The sequence below is a fragment of the Rhineura floridana genome, chromosome 2 (genome assembly GCF_030035675.1).
Source record: "Rhineura floridana isolate rRhiFlo1 chromosome 2, rRhiFlo1.hap2, whole genome shotgun sequence".
In the NCBI taxonomy this organism is placed as follows: Eukaryota; Metazoa; Chordata; class Lepidosauria; order Squamata; family Rhineuridae; genus Rhineura; species Rhineura floridana.
This window is the reverse complement of record NC_084481.1, coordinates 162,540,242-162,560,452: the sequence shown is the minus strand read 5'-3', so window position 1 is coordinate 162,560,452 and position 20,211 is coordinate 162,540,242. Positions and strand designations below refer to the sequence as shown.

The window sequence follows — 20,211 nt, the reverse complement described above, 5'->3', positions numbered from 1 at the left end:
CTTTGATCGCTTGAGTATCAAGTTAATTGACAATTGTGGTCTAAGTTTTCTCTCACTTCATCAGCCCTCCAGGGAAATTCAGGTTGGTTATTTTCTCTTCATACAGCAGTCTCGACACTCCAGCATTTAAAGGGACAGCAGCAGCATCTCTAAAGTCCATCTAAACTATAATGGCCTCAAGGGCGTAATGCAAAATATAATTTCACAGCAGCATCTTGCTCAGAAGATGGAAGAGAAGTTGCATTTAACTGAGGGCTCTCCACTTGTGCCACCATGAATTTCACAAACACAAGGAAGGGGGGATTGTTCAAACTTGTGCATGTGTAACAAAGCAAAGTTTAACTGCCAAGGTGGCAAACCTGAGTCTTCTTTTTAACCCAGCAAAGGACAAATTAAAGGGGAAAAGGAGTAAAGTGGGACAGACCTCTGCCTTTTGAGGTCCCAAAGGAGCAACCTAAAGGAAGCAGAGAGGATTAATTATCTTTCTCATTGGCTGCTATTAACTTCTGTTAATTAATACAGCAGCACAACACAGCCATACAGTTTGCATTTATTGAGAGGGGACAGAGGAGTGAGTTCGTATTGTGTCTCCGGACTAGATGGACATACATGCAATTTGTCTGAAAGGGTTTAGGGGCCATGTTGCATAATTGCTAGCAACTCCTTTCTTATGAGGGTCAACTTCACACACTGAGGGCCTTGTAGTAACTGTTTACATGTAATCCACAATATGTTTACTTGGAAGTACATCCCATTGTGTTCATTGTTGTTTACTTTCAGGAAGGTATTTTAGCATTACAGTCACAATTTAGTTAGATGCTTTAGGAGCTAGTCCTGGTCAGAAAAGATCACATAAACAAGTCAATCCAGCTTGTACAACTTGTGTGACCACAAGAGAGGGAAAGAGACCAATAAGGCTGGCTGGTCACCATACACGCAGTTGATGTTGCCCCTTAGGCAGGACTGTCACTGTTTCCAGTGGTTTGGTGAATCATAATTTGTGCAAGCCTGAACTAGATTTAATTTATAGCATAATGAAATAATACAAATGAGACTTTCTTATATAATCTTGTTTTATCTTTGCTTAAAATTAAATCACAACATGACTATCACAGTGGAAACATTCATTCATCTATAAATTCATCTATATTATACAGAAAATATAGACTCCATAAATATTAGGAGAGAACTTCAAAATTAGTAATCCAGATTTTTTAAAATCCAAGAAACACACATCAAGATTTTTGATTTCAAAACTCCAGGACTACTCAGCATACAATTTGAACTGAGATTTTGGTTTAGCCCAGATATATAAAAGAACAGAAGGCATCACTAAAACTGATCCAGAAGAAGTGTACTTCTAAATGTATTGGTCCCTTGAGATTGCATCTCCCCTTGTTTTCCCTGTTTTTAGCCCAGATATAGATCTGTGTTTTCCAGAGATCATACTGGGTTAACACTTGGAATCCAGGGTCTGAAGCCAAGGCATGCTGGTGATCATGACTTTCAGGCAGAAACTTTAAGTGAACCTAACTCTGTAATAGGTTGTGACCTTGGATATTTAATCTGGCCTCATGCAAACATAATGCAAAATAACAAGGAGGCAGGATCAGCAGACAAGGATGCAATGCTGCATTAGGATGTAGGCATAGCCACATCTCAAGCCAAGCGTGCCACTAAGCATGTCTTCATTCCAGCTGAATCCCTCTTTTGCTGAGAAGCTTGTCACCAGCCATTCATAACTTCTTTGCCAGGACTCAAGCTAATCAAAACATGCAAGCACCCAAGCACATTCACCCTTTTGTTGCTATGATGATTCCTTAATTTTCAAATGTCCTCTTCAGAGCCTTTTAGTTCTCCAGAGTTCTCATCTCTCATCTCTCTTTCTCTCACCGAAGATGTTTGGAATTTTCCAGATGACCCTGAAGAACATACCACAGCGTTTCCCACTAATGTGGAAGTCATTATAACTTGAGCCAGGAGGGTATGCTTGCTGATGCCATTCATAAAGAAGATAACGTTCTGTACTAAATCCATTCAGAACACCACCCCACTGAGGCAGGATTCAATCCACTGAGGCAGGATTACATTAGATATATGCATTTTCTGTCTCAGGAGTGGAGAACTTGTGGCCTTTCAAGTGCTGTTGGACTACAAATCCCATCACCTCTCACCGGCCATGCTGGCTGGGGCTGATGAGAGTTGTAGTCCAGCAACATCTGGAGGGTCACAGTTTCCTTACCCCTACTCTGTCATCTGTTCCAGTTCTGTCACATACATTGGGGTTTTTACTCCTCTGCCTGCCATGTAGCTATTAGAAACAGGGACAGCTGGTGCCTCTAAAAAAGTGTAGGATTTACAAATCCTACCAAGACCTTTCCATTATACTGTCCTTCAGCTCCACCCAGCCAATGCCCCTCCTACCTGCTTCACCTCAGCTCCACCCACAGAAACCCCAAACAGCCATGATAGCTAAATACAGGAGTAGCCAACATGGTGCCCCCCATGTTGCTGAACTCCAGCTCCCGTCATCCCTGATCATTGGCCATGATGTCTAATGGGAGCTGGGATTCAATGCCTGATGGGAGCTGGGATCCAATAACATCAGGAAAGCAAGATATTGGCTACCCCTTGCTAAATGGAACCTCCATGTTCAGAGTTAACTTGCCCCTGAATATCAGAAGATAAGGATAAACAACAGGAGAAGACCATCACCTCCTGCCATGCTTGCGCGTGGCAAGCCCAGATGCCTCCCAATTTAGTTTCCTCCCAGATATCTCCCCAGTTCATGGCTTTCTTTGCCTCACCAAAGAAAGCCCCATTTTTCTTACCACCAGCTCAGTCTCCCTATGTTTTTTTAGACCCACTCAGCCCAGTCATCGTCGTTGCTATTAAATTCACAACCAGTTGTCAGAGAAGTTTTTCTGCTTACTCGTCTCCCATGCAGATGTCTGGAACCTAACACCTCTGTTCTCCTGGCTCCGTGGGAAAACAAAGGTGCAAAATTTAAGTGGAGAACTCCTATCCAATCCGTAGCCATTCTGATAGGCCTGGTCGCCAGTTTGCCTCCATTGCTCAGCCCTTCCAGTTTAAGCACCAATATAGCATTCTGAGGTAGGAACACAGGAAGCTGCCTTATGCTGAGTCTGGCCCATTGGTCCATCTAGCTCAGTTTTGACTCCAACTGGCAGCAGCTCTCCAGGATTTCATATGGGGAAATTCCTAACCCTGCCTGGAGATGCCAGGGATCAGTCACTTCCTACATTTAAAGCACATGGCTTCCCCCAAAGTATCCCAGGAATGGCCGTTTGTAAAGGATGCTGGGAATTGTAGCATCGTGAGAGGTAAACTACATTTCCCAGGATTCTTTGAGGGAAGCCATGTGCTTTCAATGCATGGTGTAGATATGACCAACCTGGGATTTTCTGCATGCAAGCTAGGTGCTTCAGCCACTGAGCTACAGCCCTTCCCCGCTAAGTCTGTAGGGGCAGGTAGGAGACAATCCAGGAAACCCTTTATGTCAAGGGGTGGAAAACCTGTGGCCCTCCAAATGTTACTGGACTGGGGCTCTGCTGCCTGGGGGTGACAGTATCTGGGGAGCCACAGGTCCCCCATCTCTGACATATGTGCTCTGGACCAAGCTGTGGCTCAGAGTCTCAAAGAAATCTAAAAGAATTTTAGAGCAACGTACTCAATTCTTCCCTCTCCCACAAAAGAACACTAGATAACATTGCCAGTGCACTGTGCATACTGATTAAGGAGCTCTATTGAAGAGGAGACTTATGAGCTATAGAAATTCAGGACCATCCCTCTCCAAGCCATTTACCTTGTTTGGAGTGTCATGCCTTTGTCTTGTCTCGCAGCTTGAAGGATGTGGCTATGAGCTGTAGATGGCTTGCAATAGCAGTAACAAGGCCTGAACATGCTTTAGCAGTTCCCTACAGAAAGCAATTTGGGGTCATTCACATATGTCCAATTATACTTCTAAAAGGGAGGCTTGTGTGCCACACCAAAATATATCAGGCACTATTAGCAAGGCCATTCAAGTCTGGGGTTGATTGACCAAACACAGGAAGGGTTGGAGATCAAAGTGCAGTGCCCCAGCATACTGGGGTATTAGGTAGGGTTGCCATATTCCAGTTCCACAAATCTGGGCAGGCTAATGTGCAATTATTTGCATATTAATATTTGGATTGTCCAGTTGTTTTGTTTTTGCGCCTAGGAATTACCACCAAAAACTGGGGAAAGATGTGAGAAATCTTTTTTTTAAAAGCAACATTTTCAGCCTTAAATGCCTAGACTCTAGTTTCCAACACTATGGAATATTTATTGATTGATTAAGAGGATTTATATCCTGCCCTTCTGCTGTTAAAAACAGAGCTCAGCACAGCTTACCAATATAATAAAAACAATAAAAATGCACAATCAATATAAAAACATAATAAAAACACAAAATAGCAACAAACATAAAGTAAGTCAGGGCAGCAGTATGATTAACCATTACATATATGATATATTTCAGAGATGTGGCGGGTGGAGAAAAACAAGAAGCCAAAATGTTAGGAAAAGGAGTCTTTCACACCACATGCTCAGTTCTAAATACTGTTGCAGCAAGTTTTACAAGTTCCTCCAGTATTCCACTGGTGCAGGCACTCAGACATTCAAAGTATCTGTATGTTTCTTAAGTTTTATAAAAGCAGAGCTTTACTTAACTCAAAATTTCTTCTCCCTTTGATCAACCACATCTACACAGGTTCCACCTCCATACTCAAAATGAAACTGGGCCTGGAAGTGTGCAACAACCCCACACATACCTTGCTAATTAGATTACCAATGCCAGGATGTCTCTCTTATCGACTACTCTCCTGCCCTCCCCCCCCCGGGCATCATAAAAGACCCAGTCCTGGGCTCAGAAAGAAAATAAATATCTGGTCCTCTTCAAAGTACTGATAAGCCTCTTGTTTTAATTAAAATAATAATTATAAATTCTTGCTCTTATCACGAATGGGAGTTAATTATCTTGCATATGCTGCTGTTGCTTCTATGGCTGTAATGGAGTGAGGTTAAAGATAAGTGAAATGCGAACAGGAAAAAAACAACACAAAAGGCAGTAGCACTTTCCTAAATGTAATACTGTACCAACCACAACAAGATTCCTATGAGTAAGGCAGAAAACTAAGCATCTCACAACCAGTCAGGATTCCTAACCAAAAACCAAAAATATGATAAATGAAGAAATATTTATATAAGCATGACTATCAAATATATTTATTATTTATACAAACTATAAAGATATTTATAGTGCAATCCTAGGTTTATTTATTCAGAAGCAAGTCCCAGTGTATTCAGTGGGGCTTACTCAAACAGGGACAGAACCGCAACCTCAAGTGATAAGCAACTTCATTCACACAACCCAAAATTCCGAATCGTAAGACTCCATACACGCACACGCACACACTGCAGATGTATAAATACATACAGCCCATATAACAGTTTATTGTCAAACCAGTTGGTCATTGCAGAAAAATCAGTATTCGTTTTAAAGAAAGCAGTATTAGTTTCCTACAGAATAAAAACTGTAATACCTAAGTAAGCCCTGCCTACTTGCTTTAAAATAGGACTGGAAGGGAGGGGGGACAGAAAAAGTTAGAACACAAACACAATTCTTTTTTACATTCACTCCAAAGTCCCATTGATTTTCAGCACATTCATAACCATGTCTACTCAAAAGTAAGTCCTATTGAATTCAATGGGATTTACCCTGGGCATATGGGATTAGCATTGCTTTTACAAAAGCAAGTATTGGGAAGGTTTTCAAAACACTGCCCAGGATCTGACTCCTGCATACAAGAGGGGAAAAAACTGAAATGTATATACTTACCCAATTTATGAGATTTTCAGATAAACGGGGGGAAACCACCATTTTCTGGCATTGCAGTGAGGTTTTCTAGACACTGCCTCAGGTCAACCAACACAACCCTGGCTTCACTGATTGGCTGCAATCCTGAATGGGTGGAGTTAAAGCTACGAAGTGCTATACAGTACGGTTTAAAGAAAGATTTAACAGTTGGGGGCAGCTGATGTTTTTATGCATATCTCGAGAACCGGACCACCTAGAAACGTAATTTTTTTAAAAATTAAAGCTGAGAATCCGGGCCACCTAAGGGGCTAAACAGGTGCCGGGTGGCATGCAAAGAATCCGGGTAAAACCCGGCTAACCGGGCGATATGGCAACCCTAGTATTAGGAGAATGTGAAATTGGGGTATATTGGAAGAGGAGAATGTGTCAACATTTTAACAGGTTCCCGGACTGGACTAATAAGGTCTATTATAGGTTGGAATGGAGTTATCCTCGATGAGCTTTTTTTATATATGAGGGATGCTCTGGCCTGTGAAACCATTTTCCTGCTTCTATGAGCAACACCTGCTCAGAAATGTAAAGCTAAAATAATCCCCAGGCTTCCTACTCTGTATTCCTGAAGTCTCATCCATAGCGTTCTTCAAATATTCATGTGTCACATTAGAAGTAAAAGAGAGAAAAGCACTCCTTTACTAGAGTGAAGTGCAAATGGAAGAACAAGATCCAAGATATGAACGTTTTAAGAGGCATGAAAGTGCTGCTTTTGTCACAGTATTTGCAAGCAGGGGGCAGTAGCAACATTTCTGTCTAGGCCCAAACTAGCTGTAATGTGGAAGGTGCGTGTTTCTTTTCACACGTATGTAAAGTGAGCAGTGCAGCTCTTACTTTATTACAAAAAGGCACACAAAGAGAAAGCTCTGAATTGCTTCTCCACTGTGCACCTTTATTTCCCCTCAGGCATTGGTTCAGCCACAATTCTCCATTCCCAGCTTACTTCCAGTGTCAAAGTGGGGAAAGGAGAAGAGCACCCAGAGAGTAATTGGGGGGAGGGATAAGGCACTGACCCTCCGGATGTCAGTGGACTACAACTCCCATCTTTACACATGGTTGTAATACAGCCTTTTGGGGAGCTGTCATGATCAAGAACCATGTTGTGGGTTGTATTCAACGCTGCGCAAGTGGGTTTCTGCTTCTGCAATGGGACTTCCCCCTCCTCTCCTCCCCCTGTGTGCCCCCAAAATCTGCTCTAGAGGGTTCCCCAGCACCTCTAGAGCAGATGTTTGAGGGGGCACAGGGGCTGCAAGTGGCAGGAGAGAAAGGGGAGGTTCTGTTGCACACGCAGAAGTCTGTTGCACAACTGGAATTGCAGCTTTGGATACAATCTAGTAATACCAACATTGGAGTAGTCACTGAATTTAAACAGTTCAATTTTGTCTTCTACAGTTATCTGAAACTGTAGATCTACATTCCAGTTTTGCATCAAAACCAGTAGGTATGATTCAGCCAAAGTTGAGCACATTCATTTCAGGGGGAATGATTTAAGCACTTTTTAAAACACACCCACTCAAATCAATGTGTTTAAGAATGTGTCACTTAGCTGGATTATGTCCTAGCATTTTGTGCCTCGAATTTGAAAAACTGAATGTTACATTTTTCGATATTCAGTCTGAATTTTTAAACGTTTAAATAACACTTGGGGATTTGTTTTTTTAAACTATAATTTGAATATTTTAGGGGCAATAGATATCAGTTCTAAATTCAGTCTACACAAATGTTAAGTGTCTAATAATATTTCCGAGTTAGTTTGGCTTTTCTTTGCCACTCTTTTATAATATGGAAAACTATGATAAAAACTATGATATTTCCGAGTTAGTTTGGCTTTTCTTTGCCACTCTTTTATAATATGGAAAACTATGATAAAACGATGATTCGGTTGTATTTTTGACAATATTTTGAGATTCCTAGAGTAAGAAAGTATTCCTCTTAGTAACATAGGTCATTGATATAATAAATGGTTTATTAAAAAAATAAATGGTGTGTTCTGGAAGCTACAATACCATTGGTGGATCTGTATGAGTGGTGGTGGTGGGGCTTACCTGGTCCTTGTGATTGGATTGTAAGATACAGACTAAATTTGTAAACATTATTTTTCTGAGACACTGAAAAGACAAAGCACTGTACCCTATCTCCATTTCACACTTACTGTTACCCAGGGTCCTTTTTTAAGGCCATATTTCTCCAGGTTCTTCTTAATTACATTCTTAATTGAGAATCAAAATAATATATCTTGCTAAGGTCACATTTCATAGAAGCAGATATAAAAATTAGCACAGACTTCATTGTGTTGGCTCTACACACTGCCAATAACTTCCCACCCCTAGGTCCATGCTTTCAGTCATTAATTTTTGCAATGATTTTTAATTTATTTTCATAAATCAGTTGCATAAGCAATGTCAAGGAAAAATTAAGTACATTTCTAACTCATACATATGTGTGCACAGAATACCATGACATGCTTCAAACTGCTTTTTGGGCTATCATGCTATCATGTTCAAAACAATGAAAAATAGCATTTACGTTGGAATGAACTTACAGTTATTTATTTATTTATTAAATTTATGCCCCATTTTTGAAAAATCTTCTCCACAAAGGGGCTTATGCTGTATCTAAAATTCTTTTACAGTATCTAACATAACAGATAAAAACAGAAGAAAAAATCATTCCATAAATTAATCTAATGAACAAAACAGCAAAGCAACATTTAAATAAAAGAACTCCCACCTCCAAAGGAACGGAGTTCCATACCTGCAGGGCCACCACTGAGAAAGTTTTATTATGGGCAGCCATCAAACTAACATTGATTTTAACAGGTGGACACCTAAGCATGCAAGCTTTCCATTGTTGATCTCAGGATACGGGCAGTTTGATATGGGCAGTCCTCCAAGTAACCCAGGCCCAAACCATTTAGAGCTTTAAAGGTCATAACCAGCGCTTTGAATTGGGCTTGGAAGCCCACTGGCAACCAGTGCAAATGGTGCCGTAGAAGTGTCATGTCTTCCAATAGTCGGCAAGTGGCCACAGTTTGTTTGTCTTCAAAGGCAGCCCTGCATACAGCACATTACAGTAATCTAGTCTGGAAGTGACAAGTGCATGGATAACTGAGTCAAGATCAGACTTCTCTAGATAGGATTGCAGTTGGCATATCAGCCAATAGCTGGAAAAGAGTGCTCCCATCCACTGCAGTTATCTAGATCTCCCCAGACAGTGACAAGTTCAGGATCACCCCCAGATGGCGACCTCAGTTCTTCAGGGGGAGTGGAAACCTGTCTAGGTCTATCTTTACCCCTCTATTCAGCAACAGCAATTCTCCTACCCACAGCATCTCCTTACCTGAATTAAATCCTCTCCCTCCCCATCCATCCCAAAACAGTATTCGGGCACTGCTTTAGGAGTTCCACAGCCTCCCTGTGATAAGCAGATGAAAAAGAGAGATAGAGTTGAGTGTCATCTGCATGTCAGTGACAGTTCAGCCCAAACCTCTGGATGACTTCTCTCAGCTGTTTCATATAGATGCTGAAAAGCATGGGGGACAGAAAAAAACTCTAAAGCATCCCATGGTTCAGTGACAATGTGGTGGAATAAACTCCAATACTACTCTCTGTAACAGGATTTCCAGAACCAGACCCACCATATTACTATGCTTCCTAAGCCCTATCCGATCAGGCAGTCCAGAAGGACGCTATGGCTGATGGTATCAAAGCCACTGAAAGGTCCAAGAGAACCAAAACGATTGCACTTCCCCTGTCTGCTTCCCGGTGTAAGTGAATAAAGGCCATTTCCATCACCCAACCAGACCTCAAGCAAGGTTGGAATGTTATTCAAGAACTTTCAGGCATTCAATAGAGATAGGTCTGGGGGGGAAATCGGAAAAAATTGGGGGGGGAGTGATGGGGGGGAAAGACAGAACAAAGCTGGGGTGTGGTTGACGTTTTTGTAATTTTTCCAGTTTTTTTCCAGACCTTCACATCTCTAGCATTCAACAATTTTCCTGAATTTTAAAGCATACAAGTTTTCAAAAGAATTTCAAAGTAAGATAGTTACAGAAACAATGGTGGCTGGCTTAAAAAAATAATTCTTAATACAAAATTCCTATGAGTCATATTAAATCTAACATGAAATAAGAAAGAAAGAAATATAATGGGATTAAATTAGAAAGCTCAGATTTAACAAAGATTATTATTAGTCTAAACCTAATTAACAGTTTTATAGTCAAAATATTCCTATTGATATTATACTACCAATTAGCAAATAGAAATTAAAAGAATTGCATCAGAAGAGATTTCCAACTGCATTCAGAAATTGAGAAAGATTTGTGTTCAAATGGCCAAAGTTATTCATTGTAGTAGTGTTATCAGTATTAGTATTACAGTTCTTGTAGTTTTATTAGTATTACAGGTTCAAGAGCACCTGATTTAACCATCATCATGATCAGTCTTTATAGACCAAAACCACAAACTGATGACTTCAGAGTTTAGAATACAAAACCAAAATAAGACAAATTTGTTTCTGTTCTTGGGATCACTTCACAACTGCATTGGTAATTATTTGCAGCTTACCCACTGAAATTTCTAAAGATTAGACATTAGCCTTTGGCCATGTCATGGGCTTTACTTATATCTTGGAACTGTACCCAATCCCCTTACAGATAGAGGGGAAATATCACTGAAAATTGCAGTAGCTACAAAGCAAGCATGCAAAGTAGGTGGGATGACATTTCCTTTCCCAATGCAGTGGCAGTAATTCTGCTAAAGACTGACTTAAAGCTCATTTTTAAGCATGAATCATCATATTTCTGATCTCCATCTTACTTTTTTGAGCAAAGCCAAAGTTAGAGTTGCTAAGCAGCAGCTATTCTGAGGAAACTAAAATGACTGAAGTACCTGTCAGAAGCAACAATTCATTTGGGCTGAGCTTTATCCCAGATTCCGAGAACGTGTTGGGAATTGGCACACTTTCTGATTCCAGCGATCACTTACCCCTTCAAGTCCCAACCCCTTTGCCTTTGCTCATGAAAGAAAGGGGGGAACCTCTGAAAGCCAGAACCTTTGGTACACCCTTGTTCTCTCCAGCTTCATGCTCATCTTGTTGCTCCCGGACATGCTCACAAACCTGCATCTAGCATGCGGCTACAGGAAATTCACAGCTACATGAAGCCAAATCCATTGCTCATTTAATACAGCCATCTGCAAAATGAAACTGTTGTGCATAAATTATTAACGCTGTCCCCTTCTTTCTCTTCTTTTTTATATTTCTTTTTTATATAGCACTCCTCTTGACTCAAGGTAAGACCTCTTTTCCTTTTCCTTATTGGTTTGCTTTTTGCTCTGACCTTTTTCCAGTGGCCTTCATTTCAGTGCTTCTCTTTTATTGGGAGCTACTTTCTCTTTCACGTATCTGGAGCTGCCCACTGAGACTGTATGAAGTTCACAAGTGTCAGGAAATCTGTCTTTCTTTAGACATGTAACTGAGGTGGTTGGTTAAGGTGCAGACTCTCTATTCTCTCCACCAAGGGACCTCCAGATGTTGCTGGTCTCCAGCTCCCATCAGTCCCACCCAGCATGGCCAGGGTTAATGGGAGTTGGGAGTCCAATAACATAGGAAGGGTAACACATTCCCCATTCCTGCTGTACATTATTATCATCACCACCACCACCACCACCACCTTCTACACAATCATCTCAAGGCAATGTACAATAAAACAGTCAAAAAGGTTCAAAAAACAAAAAAACAGTAGTTATATTTACAACAAAACAAAATCAATACAAAATAACATGGCAGAGATCCATTCATCCAACTGGGAAAAGTATTCATGTAGTTCCAGAAAGCGCAAATAGTGGGCCACTGTCATATTCCACAGAACAGGGACAGCCATGCTGAAAGTCCTGCTCTGAGTTACTGTGGAGCGGGCTTCTGATATCTATAGAACTTGCAGGAGAAACACTTCCCCAGACTGCAGTGACCTGGGTATATAAGGGATAAAATGATCTCTCAAGTAACCTGGTCCTGAGCTGTATAGGGTCTTATTTGTTGGTACTAACACCTTGAATTTAGCATGGTACCAGATTGGCAGCCAGTGCAAATCCCACAATCAAGGTGTTATATAGGTGGTAGTTTGCTCCCCCCAAGCAACCTAGCAACCATGTTCTGCAACAGCTTTAGCCTTTGGACCAATATCAAAGGTAATCCCACACAGAGCGCATTACTGTAATTCTACTGTGAGGTTACAAATCACAACTGTGGTCAAGCTATCCCAGTCCAGGAATGGCTGTCTTACAAGTTGAAGTTAGTAACGGCACTCCTAGCCACCAAGAACACCTGTGACAGAGCTGGATCCAAGAGCACCCTTAAACCACACACCTGTCCTTCAGGGAGAGTGTGACCCCTGCCAGAGCAGGCAACTTACCAACTTATTTGTAATACACCATCCTTCCTGTTCCTTCTGCATGCATTGTTTTCATGTAACAATATACTCTAATATCAGATTACTACGCAGCATGCAGCTCAGAGGAAATAAACTCATACTAAGTTCTTCAGATCTTATCCTGGAAGATACAAAAAGTCATTAGTTCAGTCCCAGCCCCAAGGTAGGATCATGAAGGATCCCTTCTACAATCTAGAATTGTGGAAAGGAGCCATAGGGAAAGACCATGGCTCACTGGTAAAGCACATGCCTTGCATGCAAAAGGTCCCAGGTTCAGTCTTCCATCTCTCCAGGTAAAAGGATCAGGTAGCAGGCAATATGAACAAGGGAGGGAATTATGTCAATTTCACTTCTCTCCATTACTCATTTTTCTAATCTTATATTCAGTTCTCCACATTTCTGCAGCAATTTGTGGATTTTTTGTAAATCCTCATGAAAATTCTTCAGCATTTTAGTGTGAATGTCTACTAATAAATACATTTTTGTTTGCAGTTTTGACTAATGTACACATTTTTGCAAGCAGTTTTTCCTGATATAATGCATTTTGTATGTTATTTTCACTGATATATTCATTTTGTGTACATTTCCCCCACATATATGCATTTTTGTAAACATTGTTTGGCGATCTGCATTGCAAAATTCGATTACGTGTGCAGGTTGAAGGATGGCTGTGTTTCGGTTCTTGTATTGTTGCAGAAAGCACAAATTTGGTAAATGCGGCTTTAAATGCAAACCGGTTTGAATTTCGCTGCCATCCCTAATATGAACCCTGAAGAGCCGCTGCCAATCAGAGTAGAAAGTACTGAGCTGGATGGCCAAATAGCTGGATGGACTCCTGCTAGGAGGAAGGGCAGGATATAAATGAAATAATTAAATAAATAAATAGTCTGCTCCGATGTAACACAAATTCCAGTGTTCCTTGAATGCAGTGTCGCCCTGGAAAAACCCATTGTCTCCTGTAGCAGTTGCTGATTATTAATTCTTGAACTTTTTCTTGCACCAGGTTGGAAGGAGACAAATGTTTTAAGCAATATCATTGGATGGCTTTGCCTCTTGGCCACTCCTCCCCATTTCATATTAGCAGTCTGGTATCAAAGGTGCTCTTGAAAGCAGGTGCCACATCAGATCCCTCTGTCCAGCTTTCAGAGCTCTCCCCAGGCCCCCGTCTCACTGTCCCTGTTTTTTACCCCAGATGTGTTTGCCTGGCTGGATAAGTCTGATAAAGCCTCTTGCTTGTCTGGATGGAAGATGGGGGGAGAGGGAGGTAGCATGTGTGGCAACTAGCTGACTAGCAAGGTAAAAATTACATTTATTGCTCCGCCCACTTTTGCCTCTGGCTCCGCCCAACACTGGCATGTGCCCCTCAGAAGGTTGCCCAGAAGGAAGTGTGACCCTTAGGCTGAAAAAAGTTTCCCACCCGTTTTTTAGCATGTGCACCACAAACATTCCCAAGGTTCAAACTGTGTGTCATAGTTTGAGAGCTCACTCCATGTTCCCAAATGTGCTGTGATATCCTGAAGAAATGAGGATTTGGGTGGGACTGTCAGAACAGGGGAGCTTTCCTATGTTCTTGCTCTTCCCCAGATAAAAGAACCACTGTGGTAGCAGGAGAGGAAACGTCCTCATCTTATTGTTGATTCAGCACGTTGTACGGAAAGGATCTCCTTTCGTTCACTCATCTGCTGCTAACTTAAGCCCTATTCAGGCATTCAACTGCATCCGCACTGGCTAAAAATGAGGAAAGGGAGGGGTGCTCTTGTAACTCCAACCCTCAGTGTGCATGCTGGTTCCCCTTCAGATCTTCCCACTATTAGAAAAAAAAACTGACTGGAGAGTTCCAGTGAACCCTCCTCGAGAGCTGGGGCTCTGATCACAGGATGGAGTCTAAGCTCATTCCACTGCATGTGATTACAACTAATTGTTGTAAACCACCTAGAGAGCTTTGGCTATGGGGCGGTATACAAATGCAATAAATAAATAAAATAAATAAATGCAATCCCCTTTTAGACTTTCTCAATGGGTAAAGGTCTGATGGGGGGACGTTGGGGGCAGGGCTTGTGCGCATGCTCTTGGCGTTTCCCATTTTTAGCCCACGTGCGTTCATGCGAATGCCTCAATAGGACTGCAGCACTTCTGTCATCACCAGGCAAGGAGCTTTTCTCTTCAGGCAACTCTCCTGAGACCAAATAGAAGACCGGCCAAAAGGTTAGACCCTCCCTGCTCCTATCACCGTATCAGGAATCAGAGGGAACCAAAGAGTTCCCCCCCCACTCTGATTGCCTGTAGCCTTGCCTTAGGAGACTATTTTGAGGCTGAACCATGTGTTTGTCTCTGCCTTGGGCTTCCACTGGAGGTTTCAACAAAAGAGGGAAAGCATGATTTTTTTCCCATTCATAAAAGCTTAAGACTCTAGTGGGTGTCAATAGTGACCTATCATCATGATGTGAAAAGGGTTTGCATTCATTTCCTAAGTTTAATGGGCAGCATTACCAAGAGGCAGGCACGATGTAAACAAGCCTCTTGGAAAGTGGTAATTACTGCTGTTGCTTTCCACCTCCCTGTTCCCCACCCCACCCTTGCTTACGATCTTTAGCTCTCTATCCTTCCCCATCTGCACTTACTTAGAGACTCTCCCCCTTGGTGCTTGACATTCTTGCCACCTTAATCCCCATACTTTCAGATGTCCCATCCACAATGTCTCCCTTTTTGTGTCAGCTGCATACTTGCATCTTGCACCCTAAAAGTTTTCATCCTAAAAAAACACATATGAAAAATGGTAAGAATCTGTCACACAACCCACAGAATGAGGCTGGGGTTTTTTGCATTCAAATGTGCTTGAACTATCACTTTCCTTTCCCTGAAACGGTAAGAATCCTTTTGGCTGCAGCTCTCAGAAATGATATATTTGCCTGGAGATTGACAAATGCTTCTCCACTGTGAAAGAAGCAGCTCCATGGACCAAGTAAAAGTGCAAACCTCAATCAGATTGTCTTAGGGCGTTTACAATAAAGTGCTGCTCAGCACACCTGGGTTACTGAGATAATGAACAAATGTCAAAATTTGATGCTAATAAAGTTTTTAAAAAATAGTTTAAAGGGTTTTTGAATTGTTACGGTCTTGGGAAAGCTTGCTGCCTATATTCTCTAGGGCTGAAGGCAAACATTAGTAGGGTTCTCCCCCTCCCCACTGTTTTGAAGGCAGGGCTGGCCTAAGACGCCAAGAACAAAATGTCTCCCTCCCTTCCATCCTATGTATAGAAACTGACCAGACTAGCATTTTATTTATTATTGAGTAACACTATCTGTAACACTGTCCAATAACTAACCTTCTCTGAGTGATGAACAACAACATTTAATCCCAGGTTATGTGGTGCAAAACGTCTTTCATCAGGAATAATAGTGGATAACAGCGGTCTGTAGAGGGATTCTCTGGAAAGAACTTGCTGCTGTAGGAGCAGCAGCTGGACAATTGAAGTACAAAGGTGAAGCCCATCTTTACCAGAAAGCCCCAAGAGGCAATAGTGAAGGCAGGGTTGTTTCAGTCAAGCATATGGTTGCTGACTGGCTAACAGCCCCAGTACCTCTATAGACTGATGACATCAGCAGTAAATCAGCCAGAAAGCAAGCACACATTTCTACAGGGATGAATAAAATGCCTTTTCCTCCACCCTTGACCTTATAATGTTATTGGTAAGAATGTACTTTACTACCTCCCCCCATTTGCCTCAGAATGCCTGCCAACAATTCCTGGCAGCACACCACCCAAATTGACTATCACTGATAACAGAACAAAGGAGATGGGTGTTTACATCATAGGCAACAGTGCTTGCATGATATCATTCATATCACATCTTAAAAGCTATTCCCTGCCTCCACCCTAAACTATATGGCTTCCGTCACATAGCAAATAGGTAATCTAACATGTTCATTACTAATGGCACCTGCCATTTTGCATGCATCATTCAACCCACATTCAGTAGGTTTGCATAACAATTCATGAAAATGGCAGGTTCTTAATTAGACAAGTATGTCAGATGACCCATTCCCTGGGAGCAGAGGAACCTCTGCAGACAAAACAAAACAGTGGCTGCCACATGCAAGGGAATCATGGGTTATATTCAACTAAGTCCTAATAAGAGTAGACCCATTGAAATTAAAGAACCTAAGTTAGGAATGGAACCACGCTAATTACCAATCATGTAACTAGTCTGTGAGTCTCCATTAGCTAGGAATGATCTCACTGTTTCCTCCCCCAAAGAGATTTATAATTGCATACAAAATCATACATACTGTAGCATAACAATGGCACAAGAATATATGTTCACTATTAGTTGTAAATGTAAATTTCATCCCCAACATGTGATCAGAATTTAAAAAGGTGATTTGATTGATGGCTTCCTGTTCATATAGAGAGGCAAAACAAAAACACTTCCATAGCCATTTCTGTATTACATTGTTTGTATACACGTATAGATCCCTTGTGTACAAAAATACAATTATCAACAGAATAACTGAAAAACAAAGAGGCTTTTTCCTTCTTAGAATTTGATCAGCTCCTCAGTTTCAGGAAGTCTGTCACAGCTGTTCCCATAGTAATTTTGTTGCTCTAATTCAGCAGCGTGCTAATTTAATCAGATATTCTGGAACCAAATAATATATATTAAAATAATACAATTTCTGTCCTTCCTCATGCTCAAATTTGATTGTTTCTGCAGGTAGCATTCGATAATTTACTTGCTTGGCTCTATTGGAAGTTGCTCTTAAGTTATTAAGGAAAGAGGCTAAATCTCTGACCACATTAGGAAAGAAAAGGGTGCCCAGAACACAGCACCAACTCTCCACCACCATATCTGCTCCAGATAGCAGCCATCTCCTTTAGATGAACTGTTGAGGGACCTAGGTTTATATAATCCTCCAGTTAACTTTTGCAGTTGGACCCCCTTCCACAGACTGTATCACCTGCACACAAGGATGTTGTGCTTCAAACTCTGTAATCCTGTGGCAGATGATAGCCAACGCAACATAAAAAACGCATATGCCACTGCACATATACAGTGCCACTCAGGACAGATCATGACAAATAAGTAAAGAAAGGAGGTGACATTTTCATTTCATTTTCACTCCCAGCTCCGGCACTGGAGAGTGAGGCACAGGTGGCAGGCAGGCACGGTGCGTGGCTGGAGAAGCCGCCTGCCCCGCTGACTGGCTGATGCCTGCCACGCTGACAGCAGGCAGACAGGCGTAGATGGCTCAGTCCCTGCCGGGCGCATGGCCAGTCTCACGGCCGGAGTCTCAGAGCCGCCGGGAGCGCAGGGGTGGCAGGCGGCGGCAGCAGAGCGGTGGAGCAGGCCCTCTGGCCAGGTATAAAGACAAGGAGGTTCTTGCCAATTGGCTGACCGAGAAGGAAAATGTGCAGACAATTTTCTACCCAAAGTGTGATGCAGCCTAAGCACTACCAACTCCTCCTCACAAACCATAGCTGGCGCCCACAGACTTGAGCAGAGGAGAGGTGGTGATTAGGAACTCTAAGCCTCAGAAATAAATGGCCTGAGCATGCACAGAATACAACCCGCTTCACCAGTAAGGACTCTCTGTATTTAATAAGGTGATTTTACCTGCTTGTTCCCCTCCTCCATGGTCAACATAATTTCAGTTTTCTGACACTTTCATAGAGTGGGGAGGGCGGCTTACGGGCTTCCCTTGGTGAATTTTGACTTTTATACTGTGTCTACATGTTTATGTATATGGATATTGTTTATGTATTTTGCCTTGTAAATTAATTTGATATGTTTTTATTGTGCCTTTTGTAGTCTATTGTAAACCGCTTTGAGATCTTTTAGATAGTAAGCGGTCTATAAATGGAATTTATTTATTTTATTATTATTATTATTGTTATTATTATTATTATTGTTATTATTATTATTATTATTATTATTATAAAAACGCATATGCCACTGCACATATACAGTGCCACTCAGATCATGACAAATAAGTAAAGAAAGGAGGCGACATTTTCATTTAGTCCATGTCATGTTAGATTCAGAAAATACAAACATTTCAGGAGAGCTGGAAAAAATTACACTGAAAATTACACTGAACTTTGTCATTGGCTCTTCACCTCTAGCTTCTGCCTTTCCCCCTCTACCAAACTTTTATATTATGAAGCCATCTTTAGGACTGGCTCTGTGTAGAAAACTCTGTCATTTCTTTCTCTCCTCCACCCCCCACCTCTCTCTCTCTCTGACAAGATGGTTGTATATTATTGTTCCCATGTTCATGGGTCTTCTGCTTGCTGATTCGTCTTGGTGCCAATGTGCAAAAATAGGTGTTATATATTTGTAAGGCTGCCAATCTTAAACTCAGAATTCGTAACAATGCAAATTAGGACATACAAAGATAGGAGGAAACCATGAAAGTGTATGGATTTTTAAATTCTATATTTTAGTGTATACCTACACCAGGAATGAGAATTTGTGCCCTACAGATGGTGTTTGACTACAACTCCCATCATCCCTTTGACCATTGGCTATGCTGGCTAGAGCTGATAAAAGTTGGAATCCAGGAACATCTGGAGTGCTACAGTTCCCCATCCTTGACCTATGCCACCAATGAACCTCTGTTTAACTTGACAAGTCAGCTAGTTTCTCTCCGCTGCTATAATTCTCAAAATGGGAACTTCTAGAGGAGGGACAAAGTGGACTAGGAAATCTTGCTATGTGCTTAACTGATGTGTCAGCCTAGCAGATAAAACACTGTGCTTTAATGTTCCAATAGGTGCTGGGAGACTCAGGGTGAGAGACCCTTTGCCTCTTCCAGTACCTTCTCTCTGGGAGAATCCTGGTCATGTGGGTTAGCTACATAACTGTGAAGATGAGCAACCAGGGCCCACTGAGTTTAATTGACCAAGATTGAAAGACACAGAATTCTAGTGGCCATGTAACCAAGAACCACTATGAGGTAACACGTTTAAGGTGGTGACTGAAGCTACCACAAGTCAAATTCCTAGCATAGTGACATTGTTTGAATATTCTGACATGCCAGAACACCTACTGGAATTATAGGTCATCACATCCTAGTTCATCACAATTTATACAGTTTTCAGGATGTAGGGAATTCCAAGCATGAAACGTGCCTATGACACAGATTGTCCACACAACCAGTCATTATGTAAACAAATCACAAATTCATAATTATTCATAGTAGTAGTAGTATTTGTTAATTACCCCATAACATACATTTTACACAATGTACAGTAAAAAGTTTAAAACAAATTAAAATATAAATAATACAATCCAAAAATGCCAAATAAAGCACAGATTAAAAATATCTAATTATTATACTCCAATGCTCCTGGTCATGTGGAGAGCTAAAACGATGCCTTTATCACATCAGCTACCACCTCAAAATGTGAGTCAGTCTAAACGTTTCACTCTTCACAACTCCACAACTCTTCCAGCTATAGTGTTTAAAAGAAGGAAGAGGAATGTGTGGCCATCCTGGTGTGGCTGGACTACAAATCCCATCATCCCTGGCCATTACCCATGTTAGCTGTAGTCCTGTCCCGTATTGAATTTCTGTTAAAAAAAAGTTCTGATTTGCCTAAACAACAAAGCCACCTAGTATAAGTATAAGAGAACAAAAACATTTGGATAGACTTCATCATATTCTAGAACAGATTTTCTAGACACCGTCTTTCAGAATGGCTGCCGCCAAATTTTAACTGCATCTATTTCAGCTCCTAGAACATGTTTTTGGGGTCAAGGAATTCAGTTATAAAGTTCTTACATTCCTACGGATATTTAGACACCAGAATGAGGTTTGTAAGTGTTCTAGGAAAATCTGTCCTGGAAAATATGTTCCAGACATTTTAG

General features: G+C 41.4%; 1 protein-coding gene across 3 annotated transcripts in view; it reads left to right on the top strand.

The window, feature by feature from the left end:
• Positions 1 to 20,211, top strand: part of SLC8A3 (solute carrier family 8 member A3) — a 214,186-nt gene that overhangs the window by 175,239 nt on the left and 18,736 nt on the right. For all 3 annotated transcript variants that reach the window (XM_061611157.1, XM_061611158.1, XM_061611156.1), the window contains one exon: positions 11,185 to 11,202. In XM_061611157.1, the coding sequence (XP_061467141.1) occupies positions 11,185 to 11,202 (18 nt within the window). The remainder of the gene's footprint in view (positions 1 to 11,184; positions 11,203 to 20,211) is intronic.